General features: G+C 33.3%; 1 protein-coding gene across 2 annotated transcripts in view; it reads right to left on the bottom strand.

Annotated features, from left to right (window-relative positions):
- Positions 1–4099: 4099 nt before the first annotated feature.
- The window catches only part of LOC149791014 (uncharacterized), a 71442-nt gene continuing 51734 nt past the window's right edge, over positions 4100–23807 (bottom strand). The window contains exons 10-12 of one of the 2 annotated variants that reach the window (XM_089972886.1): positions 21089–21357; positions 19427–19561; positions 4100–16099 (exon numbers count right to left, since the gene is read on the bottom strand). In XM_089972886.1, the coding sequence (XP_089829012.1) occupies positions 15719–16099; positions 19427–19561; positions 21089–21357 (785 nt within the window). In that variant the 3' untranslated portion in view covers positions 4100–15718. The remainder of the gene's footprint in view (positions 16100–19426; positions 19562–21088; positions 21358–23807) is intronic. The other variant, XM_089972888.1, reaches the window with a different exon arrangement.

Here is a 23807-nt window from a genome sequence, read left to right as displayed (position 1 = left end):
AGATTCGAACTCAGTTTCATTCAGGACTTTTTATTTTTACGACTCCTATTTTTTAATTATTCGATTATTTTTGGATTTGATTCATAAACCCTAAGTTCTTTTTTCTCATTTTTCACTTTATATTCTATGGAAATAAATTCTTTGCTAACAATTACAAAGCTTGTTGTCTTCACTTTTTCTTGTTACTTTTTATAAGAGCCTAGACTCGCAACACGAGTGACATGTTGCTTAAACCTGGGTTACACAAATTCACTTATTAATAGTGGAACAATGTGCTGTGTTTCGGCAGGTATGCCGTAGAGAGCATTGTTATTTTTGGTACACCTCTCCCTCGATACCTCTCGCACAAAGGGTTCAATAGCATTGACCACACTAACATGACGGTACGATTTGACGATGGACCGACGAAAAACTACTAAAACGAAGGAGACCGACAAATAAATTAGAGAAGTGACTGTTGGGAAGTGATTCATTGAGTATACTTTTGTAATCGTGCGAAAAATAACTGGATATCTAAGAAAAAGCATTTATAATGGAGTTATTCTTTTCCCTTGCTAAATTTAATTTAGTTTCGGGATAAAATGAAGTTAAACATTGTCATTTTCTATTTTGACTGCATTGTTTCTAATAAGCCAAACCAAGCATATGGCCTTTTGAATTATTAAAGGAAATACATCTTAACATCCTTCAATATTCCAGTTTGTCAACTTCCTTGTTGAATATGCTGTACAACTCATATCCTTTAAACTTGATAAAAACTTTTAAATCGACGTGACACTAATTATGTCATATAATATGCAGCCTAAATTTATATCGTGTTCTATATTAATAAACATTTATCTCTATAAGGACTTGCTAGTAAAAGAGCTATTTTATGTCAAGAACACAACTACTACCGCCGCTATTTAAGAGGCCAACGTCTCTACAAAACAAGGAGAAACAAAAATAGTGTTGGTTTATGCCATATACATACCCATACACTACTTTTAATCTGCTTCAGGTGCACATCTGAAAATAAACTACAACAAACATTACGCTTGACAAGTAATATTTAGTTGGACTTAAATATTTCCTAATATACACATTTTGCAATATTAATTCCCAATTGTATGGATGATTCTCAAGTTTTACCTCCTGAAATCCACACTGGGCAAACCCTCTCTCTACACAGTGTTGCACAATGAACTGTTACTGTCTGTAGAGGCTCATACTGTACCCATGTTGCTCGCAGATTTTGAGCCAGTATTTTTTCAATACAACCCATCATCGCTTGCCAAGCTTCCGATGTAAACCCATCGACACCTTGTCTGGTCAACCAGACAGTTCGGTGCTTCGGGTCTATAAATTTAACTGGATGCAGCGGCAAGCAACCGCATCCAATCAAAATTAATTTATTTAGATTTGAACACTGAAGTTTCTGATCCATCCGTTACGATGTAGATAGGTTATCATATCGGAACATTGGCTATCGAAGATGTCTACAACCTTGGTGACTATAGAGCACATAAATGCCGGTTCCAATACTTACCCAGTGGAATCTATACAGCCGATAATTAAACTAGAAACTGAGACAAGCGTCTGGACAATTCTACTGGATGCATACGCTCAAGCCTATAACCAGAAACTAAACTGATCCCATACGCGTGTAATGTTCTTAAACTCCACAAACACTGTTAAAACAAAGTTCATATAATATTGGTCAATGATAGTCGTATGGGTGTAGATTGTGCAAATTTTTACGGAGTTAAAATCTGGGGGGAGAAGTAACCTCAGTAGCTCAGTAATCCAGGGGTCGTGGGTTTCATAACCATCTACTTAGCCCAGCCCGGGGAGATTGCCACATTATGCCCTCGGGATATGCATACAGTTTCCATTTCTTTGGCATCAAATAGCAAATGATGTATCCAAAATTCCTTCCCAACCAACCGTCATCTCTGGATTTTTCTACTGCATGTTTTGATCAATAAGTCGGTTGTCAAAAAATGTTCGAATGGGACCCATCGTTCATGAACTTGGATCTTCCCCTAACCCCACCCACACCTCGGAACTTAGCTTCAAGGTCATATCATAGAAACGGTTGAGATCTACTCTCTATATCCATTGTATAGTTTTGCTTGGCTGGATAATTTATAATTTATACATGAAACTAGCATCGACCGCTAGGTTGGAACGGTACCCTCAAAGAAATACCCTTGGAAATAGCATTTAAACCACTGAAATTCCCATACTATAATCATAAATAAATTTATTGGACATGACAAAAGAAATTTCTATATGCATCTGACATTTACCCGAAAGATATGTCCCATTCCTTACTGATACAGACGCCGATCAAGGCTTGGAAACTATTGAGACCCCGCACCTTACGGTCATTAATGCACTTAGTAGGGATTTAAAGTACAAAACCTACAGATGCAACTGTTGTGAACCTTATTGGTAATGTAGAACATTCTTATCAGCAGAGTCAGGAAACAGCAACTAAGTCATCGTTCGAGATTCCCAAATTCTAACCATGCACATTCATATTGGTCATGAAAAGATAAATGCACATATTTAACGGACATGTGCCTCTGGGGCCTATTCATGCGGTTCCAAGCTTGAAATGCCAATAAAATGGGGCAGTCCATACTTCTGGGACCTATCCAAGAGGATCCAACATTAGAATGCTAATTGTGTGTAACTTACTAATCATGTAGGTAAAATTGTATCTTATTGCTGACATTGACCAAAATTAAGTTCATTGTTTACCTGAACAAAATCATTGACTTTTTCATTCTGTAAACAAGAAATACATATCCATTACATTCTCAGAGTGTTAGCTTAATATCAGGATCATTATCAATAGAAGTAAACTTATTTACCTTCGTCTGAGTCGAGAACATTGTTTACCATGTTATAGATCTTCTAAGTATAATACATTCTTCCAGAACAATGAACTTTTGACCGTCTTCTGGGTTTTCTTTTTAACTCTTAGTTTCTTTTTATATACAGATCTTGCTTACTGGAAAACTAGTTATTCGTGTGATAACATCTGAGAAGTATCAAGGTGTTACTGTTGCACAGTATTTTTATTTGGGTGAAATTACTCCACTTAATATATTCTTCTCTGGAAATAGAAAGTGCTCAAAAATAACATTCTTGGAAATTGAGACTTGGATTTATAGTGAAATTCAAATAAGCATATGATCTTGGATTGTATTATTATGATATAATCAAAGACTGTTGGCACATCTCCACAACACAGGACATCACAGCCACATCAACACTTCCAGCGTTGGATTTGTTTTGGAATACCATTCGTTTATTCAGTACTTGAAACATTAGGACTTGTGTTAGAAATTCAAGGATTTTCACTTTGCATTCTAGGGGAACAAATTATTTTGTTGAATTTTACAAAACTTATTGACTTTAGCTCTTTTCTGTTACTTGAAGACCATAGTGTTGTAACAACTGAAACTCGATCAGTCCATACTTGTGGAACCTGGAATGCCTATTTAAACTGGACAAAAGGCTCCAACTTTGGAACGCCAGCTGAAACTGGGGCAGTCTATACTTCTGGGACCTGTCCATGCGGATTGAACTTTGGAATGCCAATTAAAGCTTAGGAAACACAGAGATACTTGTTTTATAAAACATGGCAGCATGAAAAATATTAAAATTAAACATTCTAACCAACAAAACAAAATAATATATACCTGGCGGATTTGCACCTCAAATTCAGTTGTAATACTACCAACTTAGTTTTGGATTTTTGGTGGTGGTGGTGATGGAGAAGATAATAAATTATTAAGTTAGCTCTCTGAATTAAATTAAACCTTCAATTTGAATGACATTGAAATTGTACTGCAGAAGGAGATCAAATATGCTAAGATATAACATGCAAGAGTGTAAAAACATAATCCAGTATTTTGTTTGACAAGAATCTGAAGAAAGCCCGATTCACATATAATATTCTGGCAACAATTCAACGCAAGCTATGTCAACTTAGTGCTAAGATTTTATTTGTTAATATTTTTTTATCAAATATACTCATATGTAGGGACTACTATTGGTTAAATTTTACCAGAAATGTCAAAGGCAAGACAAAATATTTCAGTAGAAATCTTTCACGTTTATTACTGTTCCTTTTTAACACCATAATATTAATTTAGCAGTGGAATAGGAAAATAAAAATTAACAAGAGTGACAGGTTCGGCTTTTTTTAAAATTTTCTGCATGATTCTCTAACACAATTCTAGAGAAGACAGGAACAAAAATGTAGTTTTTCTACAATTAACATACCTTAAATGAATACAAACCGACACCTATACATATGTACATTATCAAAATAATACTAGAAAAAAATCCAATAAAACATGTAGCTTAAAAAACCAATATATATATATATATATATATATATATATATATATATATATATATATATATATATATATAAATTTTTATTATTTTCCCTTTCTACTCGAAGCTTCCTTATTTTGAAAATTTTATTACTACAGCCTGGATTTTGCTGTAAATTATCAACAGTTGTCTCCCTTTGAAAGTATGCAAGCCCTACAGCAAACTGATCATAGTTGTGTGCTGATTTTGATTTGGATATGTGGGTTAAATTAACTGTCCTTAAACAATCAAAATTTCTTGGTTCTTCAATTAAAAAATGCAAAATTTTTTGTTCAGTCAAACCATACCCAAACTACTCTAATCTGCTACTGTGTAGGTATGATTGGACCAGGCATCTGTTGCTTTGACTTTTAATATCCAATACATTCCATGAATAATTCAATTAATTTAAGGCTGACTGCATGCAACTTTTGGACCTGTTATTGAAGGATACATGTAATGAATATTTATTTAAAACTGCCATCTCAACTGTTGAGTCAGCTCACCATCGTTACCAGATATAAATGTATGGCCCTCGTTTTACAAAACCAATTAATTTTTCCTCTTCAAACTGTGATTTTTTTTCTTAATACCCTTCTGGTAACAATGAACTTTTTTCTCAAACATAAAACAGCTCCAAGGAATAAAAAACTCAGTCATATTACCTCATATTCAAAATTCAGTCATATTACCTTGTATTCAAAATTTAGTTATACTACCTTGTATTCAAAATTCAGTCATGTTACCTTGTATTCAAAAATTCTGTCATGTTACCTTGTATTCAAAATTCAGTCATATTACCTCATATTCAAAAATTCAGCCATATCACCTTGTATTCAAATTTCAGTCATATTACCATTTATTAAAAAAATTCAGTCATATTACCTCATATTCAAAATTCAGTCATGTTACCTTGTATTCAAAAATTCAGTCATGTTACCTTGTATTTAAAATTCAGTCGTGTTACATTGTATTCAAAATTCAGTCATGTTACATTGTATTCAAAATTTAGTTATATTACCTTGTATTCAAAATCCAGTCATATTACCTCATATTCAAAATTCAGCCATATTACCTTGTAATCAAATTTCAGTCATATTACCATTTATTAAAAAAATTCAGTCATATTACCTTCTATTCAAAATTCAGTCATGTTACCTTGTATTCAAAACTTCAGTCATGTTACCTTGTATTCAAAATTCAGTCATATTACCTTGTATTCAAAATTCAGTCATATTACCTTGTATTCAAAATTCAGTCATGTTACCTTCTATTCAAAATTCAGTCATGTTACCTTCTATTCAAAATTCAGTCATGTTACCTTGTATTCAAAATTCAGTCATGTTACCTTGTATTTAAAATTCAGTCATGTTACCTTGTATTCAAAAATTCAGTCATGTTACCTTGTATTCAAAATTCAGTCATATTACCTTGTATTCAAAATTCAGTCATATTACCTTGTATTCAAAATTCAGTCATGTTACCTTGTATTCAAAATTCAGTCATGTTACCTTCTATTCAAAATTCAGTCATGTTACCTTGTATTCAAAATTCAGTCATGTTACCTTGTATTCAAAATTCAGTCATGTTACCTCATATTCAAAATTCAGCCATATCACCTTGTATTCAAATTTCAGTCATATTGCCATTTATTAAAAAAATTCAGTCATGTTACCTTGTATTCAAAATTCAGTCATGTTACCTTGTATTCAAAATTCAGTCATATTACCTCATATTCAAAATTCAGCCATATCACCTTGTATTCAAATTTCAGTCATATTACCATTTATTAAAAAAATTCAGTCATGTTACCTTGTATTCAAAATTCAGTCATGTTACCTTGTATTCAAATTTCAGTCATATTACCTTGTATTCAAAAATCAGTAATAATAATAATAATAATAATAATGCTTTATTTATAGAGGGTGACTCATTAGTCAATGACTACTCTCCCTTGAGGCCCTTTTAAGGAGAGTATAACAATTCACATTATATGAAGATAGCAATGATTACTGTTTATTTTAACATGTTTAGTATTAAAATACTAAATTCCATTATCTATTAGAAGCACATAAATTCTCATGATATCTCTTCTCAAATAGTACTTGTATTCAAAATTCAGTCATATTACCTTGCATACAAAGTTCAGTCATTTTACCTCATGTTCACCAACAACAATTCTCATTTTACTTCAAAGGAAACTTTAAGGATAGTTGATTTAACAAAAGTTAATGCTATATCTAAGGATGAAATACTTTAAGAAATTTCATGAAAACAAGAGCTGTGCATCATGATGTCACCATACAATACTGATCATATGCCTCAATTACAATAAGCATCACAATACAGATCTAGTACTAATTCTATATATGTATCATGATGTCGCAATACAAAACTGTTCATTATATTCATGTCTCAATCACAATAAACATCACAATACAGATCTAGTACCAATTCTAAAGAAACATATGACAAAGTCTGAATAATAAACATGTACAAGAAAAAAATGTTTACCAAAAATACATGTACACAGGATTTCAGTATGTTTTGAAACCATAAACGTCAATACATTGTGTATAAAATGACAAAATTTTATCATAAACTCATTCTTGCTAGGATATTATTTTCATTTTCAAACTGAAATAGGGGTAGGAATGTGTTTTGGAGGTTACATCTGATTGCATCCAAATAACTCTGTTTCTGATAGATTTTCTTTTTGACATGTTTAGGATAACTATAGATGTTTTTGATTGCCAATTTTACCACAATATGTGCATAATGATGAAAACTGAACTTGTCTGTTTTAGTTTTCTTTTTCTTTTATTGATCCATGATTTTCATGTCCTGGCCGCTACTGATTACAAATCTCAAACTTATCCTACCATTTGCAAAGGTTCATCAGTCTATGTGCAGTCTGAACTGGTCTGCTTTTGATCTAAGGGCAAAAAGTCAAAAACCTGGATAGAATCCGAGTCTGAAACAGGTAATATCCAGCTTGACAAAATCTGGTTTTATAGTCTTTTTTCCGCTGTATTTTTTAACACGAGTAGCAAGTCTACATCAGGTATGACTGTAGAAATATATGTGAAGGATTATGAACGTAGTTGATAGAGCTAGAACTAGGGTACTACCTCAAGACACACAAACATGGCACATGTGAATAATGAGGATTGTTCGATAAAGTTATGAAGTAATTGGTGCATTCATCAGTTTATATTATTCCAACTTGGCAAAGAAAATTCATGTTTACTTTTTATTTTGTACTACATATTTACATTCCTATTGGAAGGCTTTCTTAATCTTCCAACTGACTATTAAAAATTATTTATCTTTACATTTTCACTATGAATCGATGCATATAAAAATATGCATAATACTATTGGCACAAGAATTATTGTACATGTTTATCATCCTGATTCTATCAGTAAGTTCAGCTTGATTCTGGCAATAAAAAAATTTATATTACAAACTCTGCACTGATTTTCTAGTCGTCTGAATGGATTCAACTTGAAGCAAAAAGCTTTTCTTTCCATTTACCATTCACTTTTCTCAATTTTGTAATTTTCAAGGCTGTAGAACTTATCAATATGCCAAAAACGTTTGTGGTCATGAACAAAATCCAAACTTATCTAAAGCCAGTTGAAGATGAAATACATGTCAAGATGAGTCCCTTTTGTTGTAAGAGTGTTGTAGTTATATAAGCATCATCTACAATGTCCTTATTCTAGCATGCACAGTGGCTGAAAATGAAGATCAAACACAAAATTTAACCAAATTGAAGTGTCAAGTATGGACCATAATGTCCGACTACTAAAATGTGGGTGCATAACTCATCAAGACGTACAGTGGTAAAAACATCTTAAACAGCAACCCTGACCAGTGGCTACCTGCTGTTTACAGCCAGAAGGCCCTAACACTGAAGATTTTGTGTTCAAAGGTACCACTCAATGACAGCCACCTCTATAAGATGACTACGGTGACCATCAGCCAGGATATTGCTGCAAAAAATGTCAAACTTAACTCTCATGAGTGGCCACATTTTTCCAACATGCTGATAAAGAGCAAAACTTTCATCCATACCATGAGGAAAGTAACATCATCCTTGCTGCTGTGTGATCCTCAGCTTTTGTCACTGATAATTACTAGCTATTATTACTGCTGTGTGATCCTCAGATATCAGCTTTTGTCACTGATAATTACTAGCTATTATTACTGCTGTGTGATCATCAGATATCAGCTTTTGTCACTGATAATTACTAGCTATTATTAATGCTGTGTGATAACATCCAAGATGCAGCTTACTGATTACCGTAAGTTGGCATTAAAATGGTGTGATTGCGTTTCTCATTTTGAGCAGTCAAGTTTTTCATCTGAATAATTAATGGCTACTATTACAGAAAAGAACAATCAAGATTACAAAAGCTAACAACCATGATGTGCCATTTTATTCAGCATAAATCTGCATAACGTAAATATTTTACTTTTCTACCTCATAAAAAAAAAGATGTAAGCTCAACAGCATCAAATACTATGCTCAGTGAAATTAAACACATCTTAAGATCACTTCCTTTATAAACTCAGAGCATATCATTTAAATGCTAAAAACTGTTTTAACAGTGATAAAATTGGCAACATGGAACAAGGTACTGTAAAAAGTTCAACATAACCAGGAAAAGAAATCTTATGACTTGAAAAGAAAAAGTTAATGTAATTCAACTGTATAGAAAGAGGGAGATTTTGAGTTTCCTTGACGAAAACTTGATGTCATAAAGACTCAAAAAAAAATATCATGAAAAACAAGGAAAATATTCTGTAGAAATGGAGAAATAGTATGGATGAAGATAGAAAGATTGTTAATCAGGTGATGTTTATACCCCGATTTAAACAATAATGCCTTTGAATGGTTTTGAACTGTGTATGCCAAGAACATTCCACTTTCTGGTCAAGTGACTTAGAAAAGGTATTTTTTTTAAGACAATCAGAATTATATACTGATGATCATTCATAATATTCTTTTTGATTTTTGTTGTTGTTGTGGGGTTTAACACCATTTTTCAGCAAACGATAGGCTAAGCATGGCGGCCAGTATTAATGGTGGAAGAAGAACCCAGGAAAATCCCAGGAAGAACCACTGTCCCACGAGAAGCTACTGGCAAGCTTTCTCACATACCCACTATTCTTTTTGAAATTACATTAGTAACATTTTGTATCATATCAATTCTACAACACATATTTTTTTTAATGAAATATACAATGCTTCCAAAACAGTTGTGACACTCTGACTTCATATGTAATTTCAATTCATATGTGACTCCACTCACAATGTCGTCCCTCCTTTAAGGCCACATACTTACTGCAGAAGGGGTGGCTATATAAAAGGGGGACCAACATATCCCCAAGTTTCTGGATTCTGTATAGAACAGTATGTACATAGCATGCTAAAACCTATGCCAGTAAAATACGAAAGACACAGTGACCTAATTTTGGTATGTGTATTCTGCAAGGGAGATGTATTCAATCATCTAGTTCAGTAATTATATATATATATATATATATATATATATATATATATATATATATATAGATATATACATACACACGGTGCAAAAATGCAAAACCTTCACCTAAGCCAGTAAAATGTGAAATGTAGGTCACAGTGGCTGTCTTTTGTGTAAGTGTATGATAATAGCAGAGATGCGTATAATCATCTAGCTCTTTCACTTAAGAAATAAACTTAGAGCACAAAATGTAACTAAAGATAGTTACGCATGAAATATGTCACACTGGCCTACTTTGTGATATTGGTGTGGCTCTAATCAATTTGCATACCCTCTCCCAATTTCATGATTCCAGGTATAAGAGTAGTCATCCTGTGTGCATAAAAATCTGAACCAAGAATGTAATACTCATGTATGTGTATGTATGCTATCAGACTTTATCCCTAGGAGCAGGTGCTATGAAACCCACTCCAAACTCTTGCCCACATCATATGATGAAAGAATAGTTGCCATTTAGTGATGGTATATGTATTTGATTTTATCTGTAGATGTCGACACCAGTGTTAGGTGTAATACAATATCTTGCCCCAACTTTGTAGCTAATCCTTTAGTACATTTATGGCATGGAAAGCAAAGTTAGAAGGATGGGAAATCAGGTCTGGATGATGAGAAATCAGGGGACCCATATCTTTTATTAACAAGATTAAACCCACACAAAGCATATGTACGTCCAAGAGACAATGTTAATAACAAATCAGATCTAAATATACTGAATGGTTCTTGTGCTATGCCAGTCAAAATCAACATGCCATGATACTGGAAATTTACTTGGCACCCAGCTAATCTGGTTACAAGCAATATTACATATGCAGATATAAAGTTAGCTGTCAAATGCCATAACTATACCCACAATGGAATTCACAAGACAAAACCCACAACAAGCACACCATGGCAAAAAGACAACATACGCCAATATGGATCAGAATATATTCAACAGTTCCAAAGATATACAAGAGTATGGTGCAGTGGATATAAAATACTGATGGATAAAGGACAATAGCTTTGTCAAAATGGAAACTGAAACGACAAAACACTCTCAGCGGCATATCTATATGTAACAGGCAGTTCAAATCTCATCCATGTGTAAGAGATGCAATGTTATGTTGGTTACAAGACGTGTCAATGGATGGATAGACACATGGACAGAAAAGTTAACTACTATTACCTCTCAATGTGGGGCCCTAATGAGTCAAACTAAATACTGATGAATAATCTTGAAGAAATGAAAATTATAACCATGTACTTGCAGATGTTAAGGTGTCTAAGAGATATTTATTGAAACAAAGCTTCTCATGTGTGTTTAATAAATACTGGAAAACATATGATACATTGCATGCAAAAATATTTTATGGTAACTTGACAGTAGAATATTTAAAGGTCAGAAATGTTTTCACATTGGGTGCCACTTTTCAACACTAAAATATTAGGATCTTCTTGAGTGCCACTGTATTTTTTGTCCCTTTTCATGCCACTGGATGGCATGCATTCATTGGTTTCCCAATCTATTATACATCAAACAGAAATAATCATGTTTGTGAAAGGCAAATGTCCTTTTTAGTGAAAAACAATATTACAACATCTGGATTATAAGTATATATACCAAAAACTTCCTCAATTACATATTTTAGTATTTGTAAGAAATACAAATGTACAAGAATATATGATGAAAAATTTGCAATGATGACAATCAATCGGCTGTTGTTTAAGTGATGAGCCCAACTATTTATCTTTGAGCCATTTCTTTTTGGAGATCATGGTATTTTGTATGCTGCATAATCAGCTGGATCAGCATAAATATCTACACTTTACTATTGTACTGTGAGACATTACACAGTCAAATGTAAAAATAAATGCACAAGCATCATTATCGTTGTCCAACTACAAATGCCACAGACCCAGACCTGCCACTACATAATGTGCCAGCAGATGTGGGTCTCAGCAGAACAAACAACACTGATCCTGATATGCTGGTGTATCATTTGATGATAGATCTGGGTCTATGCTGTTTGAAGTTGGACTTGACTTATAAGCAAGACTATGACCCTCACCAACTTTAAAAAGAGTGTATTTGCTTTTGATCCCATTTATAGTTAAACTCAAAATAACAACTGGGTATAACATCTTTATTTTCTTTTAATGTTTAAGTTTATAACATCATTTTCAAACTGCTACTGTAAAAATTTAATAAAATCAAAATTGAGGAAAACATATCACTATTTTCAAACCACTTTTGTGCAGACATAACTAAAACCCACTTCAAACAAGCTTAAAATGTGGAGCTTTCCGATTTCATCACGGTATAAAAGTACATATATGATTTTATGTGGAAAATATAATCATGAATCGGTAAAGGCCTGTTTGAGAAACAAACATTGGGCTGGGATGCAGATTTTTCTCAAACACCACTATCCATCAAATTGCAACGTGACTTTTAAACAAAATACATAGAACTCTCTCATTTACACCCACCACCAAATTTTAATTTAAGTTCCTTCTAACCTTCATTCATGCCTACAATTTTTGGAATGGCTGTTAACCTACAAACAAAAGCAGCATCTCATTTCTCTCACATCCCCTAACTGTATATTTAGGGTTTTAAAGAGTATTATTGAGACTTTCTTGGGATAACCTCAAAATATAATTTTTATAAATGCATCACTATCCTGACTTACTTTTATAGCATCTACATGTACATGATGGCATGAGCCTGCTGCATTATTTTTAGTATCTATCTGTGTAAGAACCAAATTACCCAAGCTTATTTTAAATTCTTTAGTGGAAACCTCACTCTCAATTAAGATCAAAATCTTTTCCGTGGATACTTTGTCCTTTTATTGTTTAAATGAACCATTTAAGAAATAATAACTTATCCAAGAATAGCAGTAAAACATTTAATATATATATATATATATATATATATATATATATATATATATATATATATATATATATATATATATATATATATCTCATAAATGTCCACCCTTGGGTTCATCACTTGTGCAGAGAAACTCAAGAAAGTGTCAATCCTGCTGAGAAGTTATGACTCAACTCATTGTGTTATCCAGCACCAATAAACATGACAGTATTAATCTTAATTTGGTGGGGTAGAAAATATATCCAAGGTTCATATATATGGGCCTGTATTATATTTAAATGTACCTTCTGGGACATACACAGGGTTCCAATTACCATATATACTCACCTGTAGGAAGAATCCAACTACAAAAGCATAGACCCTGATTTGCAGTCGCTTAATCCTGATAGATCTGGGTTTGTGCAGTTTGCATTTTGACTAGACTTATAAAGCTTGTACATACAATAAACAAATTTTAACTGTAGCACTGTTTACATTCGCATAGTTTTCCCAGCCAGTAAAGGACAAAATTTAAAAAGATTTAATGATCTCTGAAAAACATTTTCACAGACCTGAACTGCAAAATATCTTTTTGTTACCTTGCAAAAATAGTAATGTTGCAGTGACTACAATGGCATGTAAATTCACCTTTACTTCCATGTTAGATACGACAAATTAACTTCTCAAATTCTTTATACTCTCACACTTGTAGAATAAAGAATGATGACAGTATTTCTTGTATCAGGCTCCTATACGGGTATTTTCTGGCCAAATAACAATACTTTAACTTCTCTATTCAAAGGAGTATAGCTCCTACAGTACAATCACATGTGTGTAAACTATACAATTTATACCAACAGAAATAAACCGATGACATATATGTCAAGAAATAAAAAATGTACAATACTTGCTGATAGCGAAAGAAAAAATAACTTCAAAAGAAGATAAGTGAACTATACTATTCAGTCTTCCAGGTTACTTCAAACTTTTAGAACATGAATCATGTCTTGTGATAAACCTGGTTTTAATTGATTCCTTTAAACAAAACTTCTCCTCATAATATATATCATGTAGCATTCTACAACGCACTTACGTTTCTAATCTTTCTTAAATATACTTAAAGTCATGATTTACATCTGATCCATGAAAAAAATTCATAAGGCAATCCTGAACTTTTCACAATTTAAGCAAGATTCAGGTTAAGCTGCTATTACTATATGAATTCATAGTTGGAGAGCAAATATTTTTGTGCACAAAAAAAGTTTAGTTTATTGCCCAAAGGTCATGGATTTGGCACCTGCCCAGCCAGCCAGGGGTTGGCTGACTCAAATTAATGTGTCCATCAGAAAGGCAGTGTCCTTGATATGATGCAGCCAAGCAAAGTACTGTTAAAATCCAAACATTCAGTTTTCAATGCTAAGTCTTGATACAATTCACACAACTGGAGTCATTAGAGGTAACACTGTATTTTCTTAGGGCAAATATTCAAGCTTTTTACAACCAGAAGTTACACCCACAAACTGCATTCTTAAATTCATAACACGGTAATATAACACATTCAAAAATTGATACTATAAGTCATACTGCATGTGGATTGAATGTTCAGGTTCCTTTAAGATGTTACTAAATGATACAATTTCCTTTCCTTTCCTACCTCTTTAACGAGGTCCAATTTTCATTTGCAATTTATCAAAAAGTCAACTGTACTTTTGTTAAGCTGTATCTGGGACACATAACAAATTCGGAATAGCTGTGGGATATTTTTGAAAAGAATGAGCAGAATTTTAAGGAAAATGGCCTTCCAGAAACCAGCTTAATCACACCTGTCTGTTTTCGCAAAACCAAGCAAACAGACAAAACTGAATAATACTTTTTGTTTAGGTATTAATACTGCTTTCTACTGAATACATGTGCCATTTTTCACTGGTCTCCAGGTCTTGATGAAAAGTCGTAGAGAAAAAGAGTAATGAATTCTTTGGAGCTACAACAGGATGCGACTTCAGCTAATGAACAGATTAAATCAAATTAACATTTTTAGTTATGAAGACTTTGTATTCTAAAAACTTTTTAAGCATGAAACAGAAGCTCAAGTTTAAATCCCCGAAATCATACATGATACTAGAGTATGCCCAAATAAACGAAAATTACCTAAGTAATATAGGAACCAAGGTAAAAAAATATCCTTAAAGTTCCATGGTTTAAGTTGAGTGTAATAGAAGTTAGAAAACATGCAAGTTTTCAGACTTTGCACTTAAATTGGAATTTTGTGCTCAAAGGATTTTGAGAGTACTGAAAATGGATGATTAATACACCTAGCAAAAAATAGGGACAAGAATTCTTATTAAGAGTAAGTGTTAGAAGTATATATTGGCATTTTTACATAATAAAAGCAAAATAAACAACAATTAAGCACATAAACAAAAACCAGCATGAATTATCTTATTCAGATGTCCCCAATACATTAATGTTTCATTTGTATAATGTAAATTTCAACACTGAAGCCAATCCAAACAAGAAAGTTTGTGTATCAGACACATGGCATAAGGTACATAGAAAAAGTCTATACATCATATATTAAGAATTAAGGTAAGCCAGAAAGTATATTATATCAGATTTGAAGAATTAAGGCAAGTCAGAAACAGTGTACTACACAGACATTAAGAATTAAGGTAAGCTTGAGAAAGTCTATGCATCAGACATAATGAATTAAGGTAAGTGCAATTAATTTATTGCATAGTAAGATCTGCTAATTTCATGAGAGTATGTATATATATATATATATGACCTGACAAAAGACAAAAGCAATTTTAACATTTCTTTGTGTGGACATCAAATATGTAAAAATCATGATACACAAGTACACATGTACTTTTCAAAGTACACTGTACAAGTTATTCAATACAGACAATAACAATGTACACATCTATCAAGTAGCCACTTCTACAATTTCTTGTGATGTTATTTGTTTATCACCAGTCTTATCTAATGAAGGGTCTGACTCGGCACTACCTGCCATTAGATTTTTGTCAATATTATTAAAAGGTTTTTCACCATTCTCAGATGCAGAGTATCTGAGAGTTACATCCCTTTCTTTGTAGATCTCTTGTGCTGAAAGCAACTTTGATTTATCCAGGGAAACATCTTGTACTGATGATGATTTTAGTGTGTCCTGGTAATTTTCTTGTAAATAAGGTAAATCTGGCTCTTCTTCATTGATGTGTGCATCTATCTTTGCCTCCAACTCTTGAACTGTCATAAATGTGGGTTCCATTTTTCCTGACTTCTCTGTTTTATCTTTTTGCACATCCTAGAATTAATAATTGGTAATAATATAAATGGTGTAAGTAATAATATGATTGGCATTAAGTAATAATAGGATGGGCATAAGTAACAATAGGATGGGCATAAGTAATAATAGGACTGGTATAAGTAATAATAGGATTGGCATTAAGTAATAATAGGATGGGCATAAGTAATAATAGGATGGGCATAAGTAATAACAGGATTGGTATAAGTAATAATAGGATTGGCATTAAGTAATAATAGGATGGGCATAAGTAATAATAGGATGGGCATAAGTAATAATAGGACTGGTATAAGTAATAATAGGATTGGCATTAAGTAATAATAGGATGGGCATAAGTAATAATAGGATGGACATAAGTAATAATAGGATTGGCATTAAGTAATAATAGGATGGGCATAAGTAATAATAGGATGGGCATAAGTAATAATATGATGAGTATAAGTAATAATAGGATTGGTATAAGTAATAATAGGATGGGCATAAGTAATAATAGGATTGGCATTAAGTAATAATAGGATTGGTGTAAGTAATAATAGGATGGGCATAAGTAATAATAGGATGGGTATAAGTAATAATAGGATGGGTATAAGTAATAATAGGATTGGTATAAGTAATAATAGGATGGGCATTAAGTAATAATAGGATGGGCATAAGTAATAATAGGATGGGCATAAGTAATAATATGATGGGTATAAGTAATAATAGGACTGGTATAAGTAATAATAGGATGGGCATAAGTAATAATAGGATTGGCATTAAGTAATAATAGGATTGGTGTAAGTAATAATAGGATTGGTGTAAGTAATAATAGGATGGGTATAAGTAATAATAGGATGGGCATAAGTAATAACAGGATTGGTATAAGTAATAATAGGATGGGCATAAGTAATAATAGGATGGGCATAAGTAATAATAGGATTGGCATAAGTAATAATAGGATGGGCATAAGTAATAATAGGATGGGTATAAGTAATAATAGGATGGGCATAAGTAATAACAGGATTGGGATAAGTAATAATAGGATGGGCATAAGTAATAATAGGATGGGCATAAGTAATAATAGGATTGGCATAAGTAATAATAGGATGGGCATAAGTAATAATAGGATGGGCATAAGTAATAATAGGATTGGTATAAGTAATAATAGGATTGGCATAAGTAATAATAGGATGGGCATTAAGTAATAATAGGATGGGTATAAGTAATAATAGGATGGGCATAAGTAATAATAGGATGGGCGTAAGTAATAATAAGATGGGTACAAGTAATAATAGGATGGGCATAAGTAATAATAGGATGGGCGTAAGTAATAATAGGATTGGTATAAGTAATAATAGGATGGGTATAAGTAATAATAGGATTGGTATAAGTAATAATAGGATGGGCATAAGTAATAATAGTTTTGGTATAAGTAATAATAGGATTGGTATAAGTAATGTTGTTGTTGTAGGGTTTAAAGCCATTTTTTCAGCACAAGATAAGCTATACATGGCGGCCAGTACAAATGGTGGAGGAAGAACCCAGGAACACCCCGGAAAGAACCACTAACCCACAAGAAGCTACTGGCAAGATTTCTCACATACCCAAATTGGCCGAGACTCAAAACCATGCTGACAGAGGTATAAGCAATAATACAATTGGTATAAATAATAATAGAAATGGTATAAGTAATATTAGGATCAGTATAAGTAATAACAGAATCGGTATAAGTAATAACAGAATCGGTATAAGTAATAATAGGACATCCAAGAAGACAAATATGATAGAATATGTTTTTGTCATCGATATTCATTTTCTAACCTGCCAATTTTAATACACATACATGTAATCAAAATTTAAACAACTATATTACTAGTGAATGCTGCATTTAGTGCAGTTACATCTGTTGTACATGAATTTAATACTTTTGACTGCATAAATATTTTTAACCTTTCTCCATATCAGGTTTTACATTTTTTATTATAAAATCTCCTCCCCAAAATAATCATAATGTTTACACCTGACGCACAATAAAGTGATTTGAATGACATAATCCATACATAAGCCAATCTGGGTATAAGATGAAGCCAAGATTTTCCGGTAAATAAAATACTGACTTATAGGTTGGCAAATATGTTAAGTAATGATTACTTGTCACTTAGGTAGATAGAGAGCTAAAATTAAATTAGCTGCTTAAAATACTGACATTTTTAAGCAATTTTCTAAGGGTGTTCTCTAACTCTGTGAAAGAATATGTTTAGAGTAGCATACTTCATTAAGACAAACAAATTACATGTTGATAAAATTATATTTAACATCCAGGTAACCAAATATAAATTAATAAATTAAACAGGGTTAGTAGCATATTTCTTTCAAAATATTCAGGGTTTTTCAAGGTTTTCTAAGGTTTAGAATCATGCTTTTCAAGGTGCATTCTTACATTAATTTTAAAGGATACATCAATGAAACTTTATGTAAACACAACTTAATACTTACTATTACTTCTTACGAGGAACATTTCTTGCAAATTTATAATAAAAATCAACATGAAGTCAAGAGTATGATCATTGATATCATTCCCATTACTAAACATCCTACATCTGGTCATTAGAATAATGTACAGTCACTGAACAATGCTCACTTTACTCTGTCTATGCTACACTAGTTACAAAGTCCAAAATATTTTAGAGTGAATGTTTCAGTTCTTGTAGCTTGCCATCAATCTGTTTTTCAGGAGCCTCAAGTTCAGCAATTTTGTCCTTAACACTTTTCCTCAAACTAACTGATGTCATGCTAAAGAACGTTTTCCAATGAATCTCTGATTTCAATGCACAGACATCAGCAACAGCTGTCATTGTCTCAATGTCTTTTTTCATACCTGCTTTCTTCTTCACCCACCCCCATAAAACAAATAAAAAGTAACAAAGATATTTGTTTTATTTATCACTTATATAAAAACATTTTAAACTATTTCATATTATGTTAATATTTCTCTCAGCTTAGCTGTATTCTATATTTTTAGATTTATTGTGTTCATTGCAATTACTTTCTGTGCAGTGGCCAGATGTTGAAATTTCCATTCCAGCACAAACATAGCAAGAGATAGTTTTTTTTTTTTTTTTTTTAAATTTCCTTTTCCTTTATATTTAAATTTGTAAAACGAAAACAATTTATTAATTCCTTTCAGTTTCAAGAAAATCAAGAATTTTCAAGGTATCAAGACAATATTTTGAATATTCAAGGTGTTTTCAAGGCCTTGAGGGACAAATTCATTTTTCAAGACTTTTAAAGGTTTTCAAGGTTCGCTACAGACCCTGGTTAAATATTGACTAATTTATATGTTGTTACCTGTGGATTTATAATGGGTATTGCAGCATTTGGTCTTTTCAATGGAGACTTGTGGTGTGTCTGCAGGTGAAATTGTAGTTCTGGTGAGTAGTAAGTGATTCCTCCACGGGATCGGAACACCTCCTGGGGCTGTGACTACGAAAAAATAAAAACAGGATGTCACTAGAGTATTATTTTGATGAAAATATCATGTGCTCATGCAAAAACCTAGGAAAGTTGTGACAGGTATGGTTACAATGCCTAAATGATACAGGAGTTCTTTTAATCATTCAACAGGAAATTTGTGACAGGTATGGTTACAATGCCTAAATGATACAGGAGTTCTTTTAATCATTCAACAGGAAAGTTGTGACAGGTATGGTTACAATGCCTAAATGATACAGGAGTTCTTTTAATCATTCAACAGGAAAGTTGTGACAGGTATGGTTACAATGCCTAAATGATACAGGAGTTCTTTTAATCATTCAACAGGAAAGTTGTGACAGGTATGGTTACAATGCCTAAATGATACAGGAGTTCTTTTAATCATTCAACAGGAAAGTTGTGACAGGTATGGTTACAATGCCTAAATGATACAGGAGTTCTTTTAATCATTCAACAGGAAAGTTGTGACAGGTATGGTTACAATGCCTAAATGATACAGGAGTTCTTTTAATCATTCAACAGGAAAGTTGTGACAGGTATGGTAACAATGCCTAAATGATACAGGAGTTCTTTTAATCATTCAACAGGAAAGTTGTGACAGGTATGGTTACAATACCTAAATGATACAGGAGTTCTTTTAATCATTCAACAGGAAAGTTGTGACAGGTATGGTTACAATGCCTAAATGATACAGGAGTTCTTTTAATCATTCAACAGGAAAGTTGTGACAGGTATGGTTACAATGCCTAAATGATACAGGAGTTCTTTTAATCATTCAACAGGAAATTTGTGACAGGTATGGTTACAATGCCTAAATGATACAGGAGTTCTTTTAATCATTCAACAGGAAAGTTGTGACAGGTAGGGTTACAATGCCTAAATGATACAGTTCTTTTAATCATTCAACAGGAAAGTTGTGACAGGTATGGTTACAATGCCTAAATGATACAGGAGTTCTTTTAATCGTTCAACAGGAAAGTTGTGACAGGTATGGTTACAATGCCTAAATGATACAGGAGTTCTTTTAATCGTTCAACAGGAAAGTTAAATGTCTCTGAAAAACTTGTGATAGATATTATTTACTCCTTTCATCTATTTGCTAAAAAACAGCAATAGTTGATGGTGTTATGCATTTTATTAAAATATTTTATGTACAGTTTAAGGAGTTTATTAGATACTTTTTCTAGATTTCTTGATAAGGCATATGGTTTTGAATAAAATAAAAATAAGTATAACTATCAAAAATAAGAAAATGTGCAAATAAACAATGATAAAGTTACTGTATATAACTCTGTACAAGTCCAACTGCAAACTGCACAGACCCAGATCTGCCATTGCATAATGCACATGCAGTTTGTTAGAAGTAATAAGTTGAATAAATAATTTGCTGATGCATTATGGGATGGCAGATCAGGGTGTATTTTATTTATTATATGTGATTATATACTGTACAAACATTATCCATAATACTGATGCCTGCTTTATCTCTCTAGCTCTTTTTTAGCTTCAAATACTCACCATTGGTGAAGGTATCGCTTGGGTAGGTGGGGGCGGTACTGTTGGCGGTGATGGAAACTGAGGTACAGGCATTGGGCCTGCCTGGATCAGATGCGTTGAGGAAATGGGGAAAGCTGCTGTAGGAGGCGCAGCATAGATCATCCCTGATCCAATGAATTGTGATGGCTGTGTCATTATGGGAACCGCTGCTGACATGGTAACCCTTGGTGGAGGCCCTAACATGGATATGGGAGGAGGAGGAGGGGGGTTAGGTATTGCCACTGTTGATACTGTTAAGAAATAAAAGATCTGAATCATGAAATGAAACAGATAAATCTCCATTTCTCTGTGATACTCAAAATAAAGGATACATTGTAACTCATAGAAAGTGATCCAAGCAATGTAACAAACAAAAAGGCACTCTGTCACTAAACCAGGTGTAACACAATCTCTTTTAAACAAACCCCACTTTTATGAATTAATCAACCACTACCTGTCAAGTTCCTACCATATGCTAATACCTACTGACTGACAACGAATACTATTGTTAGATGATGATTATTACCACATCCATTCAAACTCTTAACATATACCGACTGAAACTGCATGAAAAGTCTTCCGGATCGTGTTTTCATACTGTCTGATGTTCTGCTGATGTCTTCTTCTGTCTGCTGATGCTCTTGGGCCATCAGGTAGTCAGGAAGGAGATGAATATTCCTACAACCTTATGTACCCTATCACCCAGAGATCAACGTTTTCTAGGTAAATCTCTCCGAAGTACACAAGCAATGCCAAATTCAGAACCATAAGAGTGTGACTTCTGAGTTGGTTTACTGATGTTGTTGTGGGGTTTAACGCCACTTTTCAGCGATAGGCTATGCATGGCGGCCATTATTAATGGTGGAGGAAGAACCCGGGAAAACCCCGGGAAAAACTACCGACCCACAAGAAGCTACTGGCAAGCTTACTCACATACCCACATTGGCAGAATCCTAGACTCAAACCCATGCAGACAGAGGTGAGATGGCAGTGATCCATAACAGAGAGCGCTTTAGACCACTCTGCCACTCGGGGTCCCCGAGTTGGTTTATATATGAAAAAACAGTGTCAAATCTTCTCAAATATGATACTGCTAATAAAACAAATATCAATTAAAGTTATCTAACAGGTGATTGTGTCACATTTCCACAAGCCAAGCAGAACCAATTAATTACAAAATATCTCTGTTAGAAATTAAGCACTTTAAGAAATGATAACTTCTCAAACCAGATACAAAGGGGAACAAAAGCAGATTTTATTCTTTTGTCTAAATAATAATTTACAAATGTATAGAACTGGCTGGAAAACATGATCTTATAAGTTACTGTACTATTATAGTCTAATTATTAGTCAATACACACATGAGAGTGGTATGTTATTTCAGCAACAATGACTATGTTTTTGTGAACAAGTAAATGCTAAATGTACAAGAAGAAAAACTGTTCTTTCATTGAAACAAAATATATCCAATTCATATCTTTACCAAAGTAACTGTCCAATACCATAAAGATTTTGAAAATTACATTTATTTTCTAACTGCCATTTTAAAAGAAGCTAAACATGTGTCAATGGCTTTATTTCTTACTGGTTTACAACTTTATTCTTTAACTTGGCACTTTGGTGTATGACCAGTAGAACTAAAAACATACAATCTTCAATATTTTTAAAACCCTAGTAATATATTTTGAATTAAAAATGACACTATGGGTTATGTGCTGTTACAGTTCAATGGTAACTGTACTGTAAATTTACCTCCCATAGACACAAATTTGGTGTAATCCAAATCCACTCGTCCAAACTCCTATACATCTCAACCTAGTATGTTTCCCATTGGTTGTTGTTGCTGTAGGGTTTAACGCCATTTTTCAGCACATGATAGGCTATACTTGGCGGCCAGTATTAATGGTGGAGGAAGAACCCGGGTAAACCCCCGGAAAGAACCACCAACCCACGAGAAGCTACTGGCAAGCTTTCTCACATACCCACACTGGCTGAATCCGAGACTTGAACCCACGCAGACAGAGGTGAGATGGCAGTGATCCGTAATGGAGAGCACTTTAGACCACTCAGCCACTCGGTGCCCCGTTTCCCATTGGTAATCTAGATGAAGAAAAACTTTGTAAGTAAGTGTATGGGCAAGATAGGCAAATCCAAGCTGAGGGGATAAGATTTTTGCCTGGGACGATGACTGGAACAATTCAAAGATTCAGAGCATTGGATTTTCTGATCTTTGTAAGTGTATGGGCAGATAGGCAAATCCAACCTGAAGGCATAAGATTTTTGCCTGGGGCAATGACTGAGTTCCTGGAACAAATCAAAGATTCAGAGTACTGGATTTTCCAGGTCTATCTGGAACTGTAAGCTTTCTAACCAACCACAATCGATGTTTTCAATAACCAATTTCTCATACAAGGAAAAAGGTCAATCATGAAGGACAAAAATTCCAACTTAATGTTAAGTGAATGCAACATCAGTGTTATGTACTGTAACTGACATCATTTCTTACAGCAGTTTATCTCTTCAAAGGCCATAGGACCAGACAGGGTCAGTTACTGTGATGTGTCCTTGGGCAAGGCACTTTACTCCAATTGCCTTAGCACTAAATAACTTGTGTTAATATGCTGTAAAACCCCAAACCAAAAATCTTTACAAAAGCTATCTGGGTTAGAAGTGGCTGTTGACATTATTTATTACACTATCG

Source organism: Sinohyriopsis cumingii, chromosome 10 (genome assembly GCF_028554795.1).
Source record: "Sinohyriopsis cumingii isolate HCF-2022 chromosome 10, ASM2855479v2, whole genome shotgun sequence".
NCBI lineage: Eukaryota > Metazoa > Mollusca > Bivalvia > Unionida > Unionidae > Sinohyriopsis > Sinohyriopsis cumingii.
The sequence above is the reverse complement of the archived record's forward strand: the minus strand, read 5'-3'. Positions and strand labels throughout refer to the sequence as shown.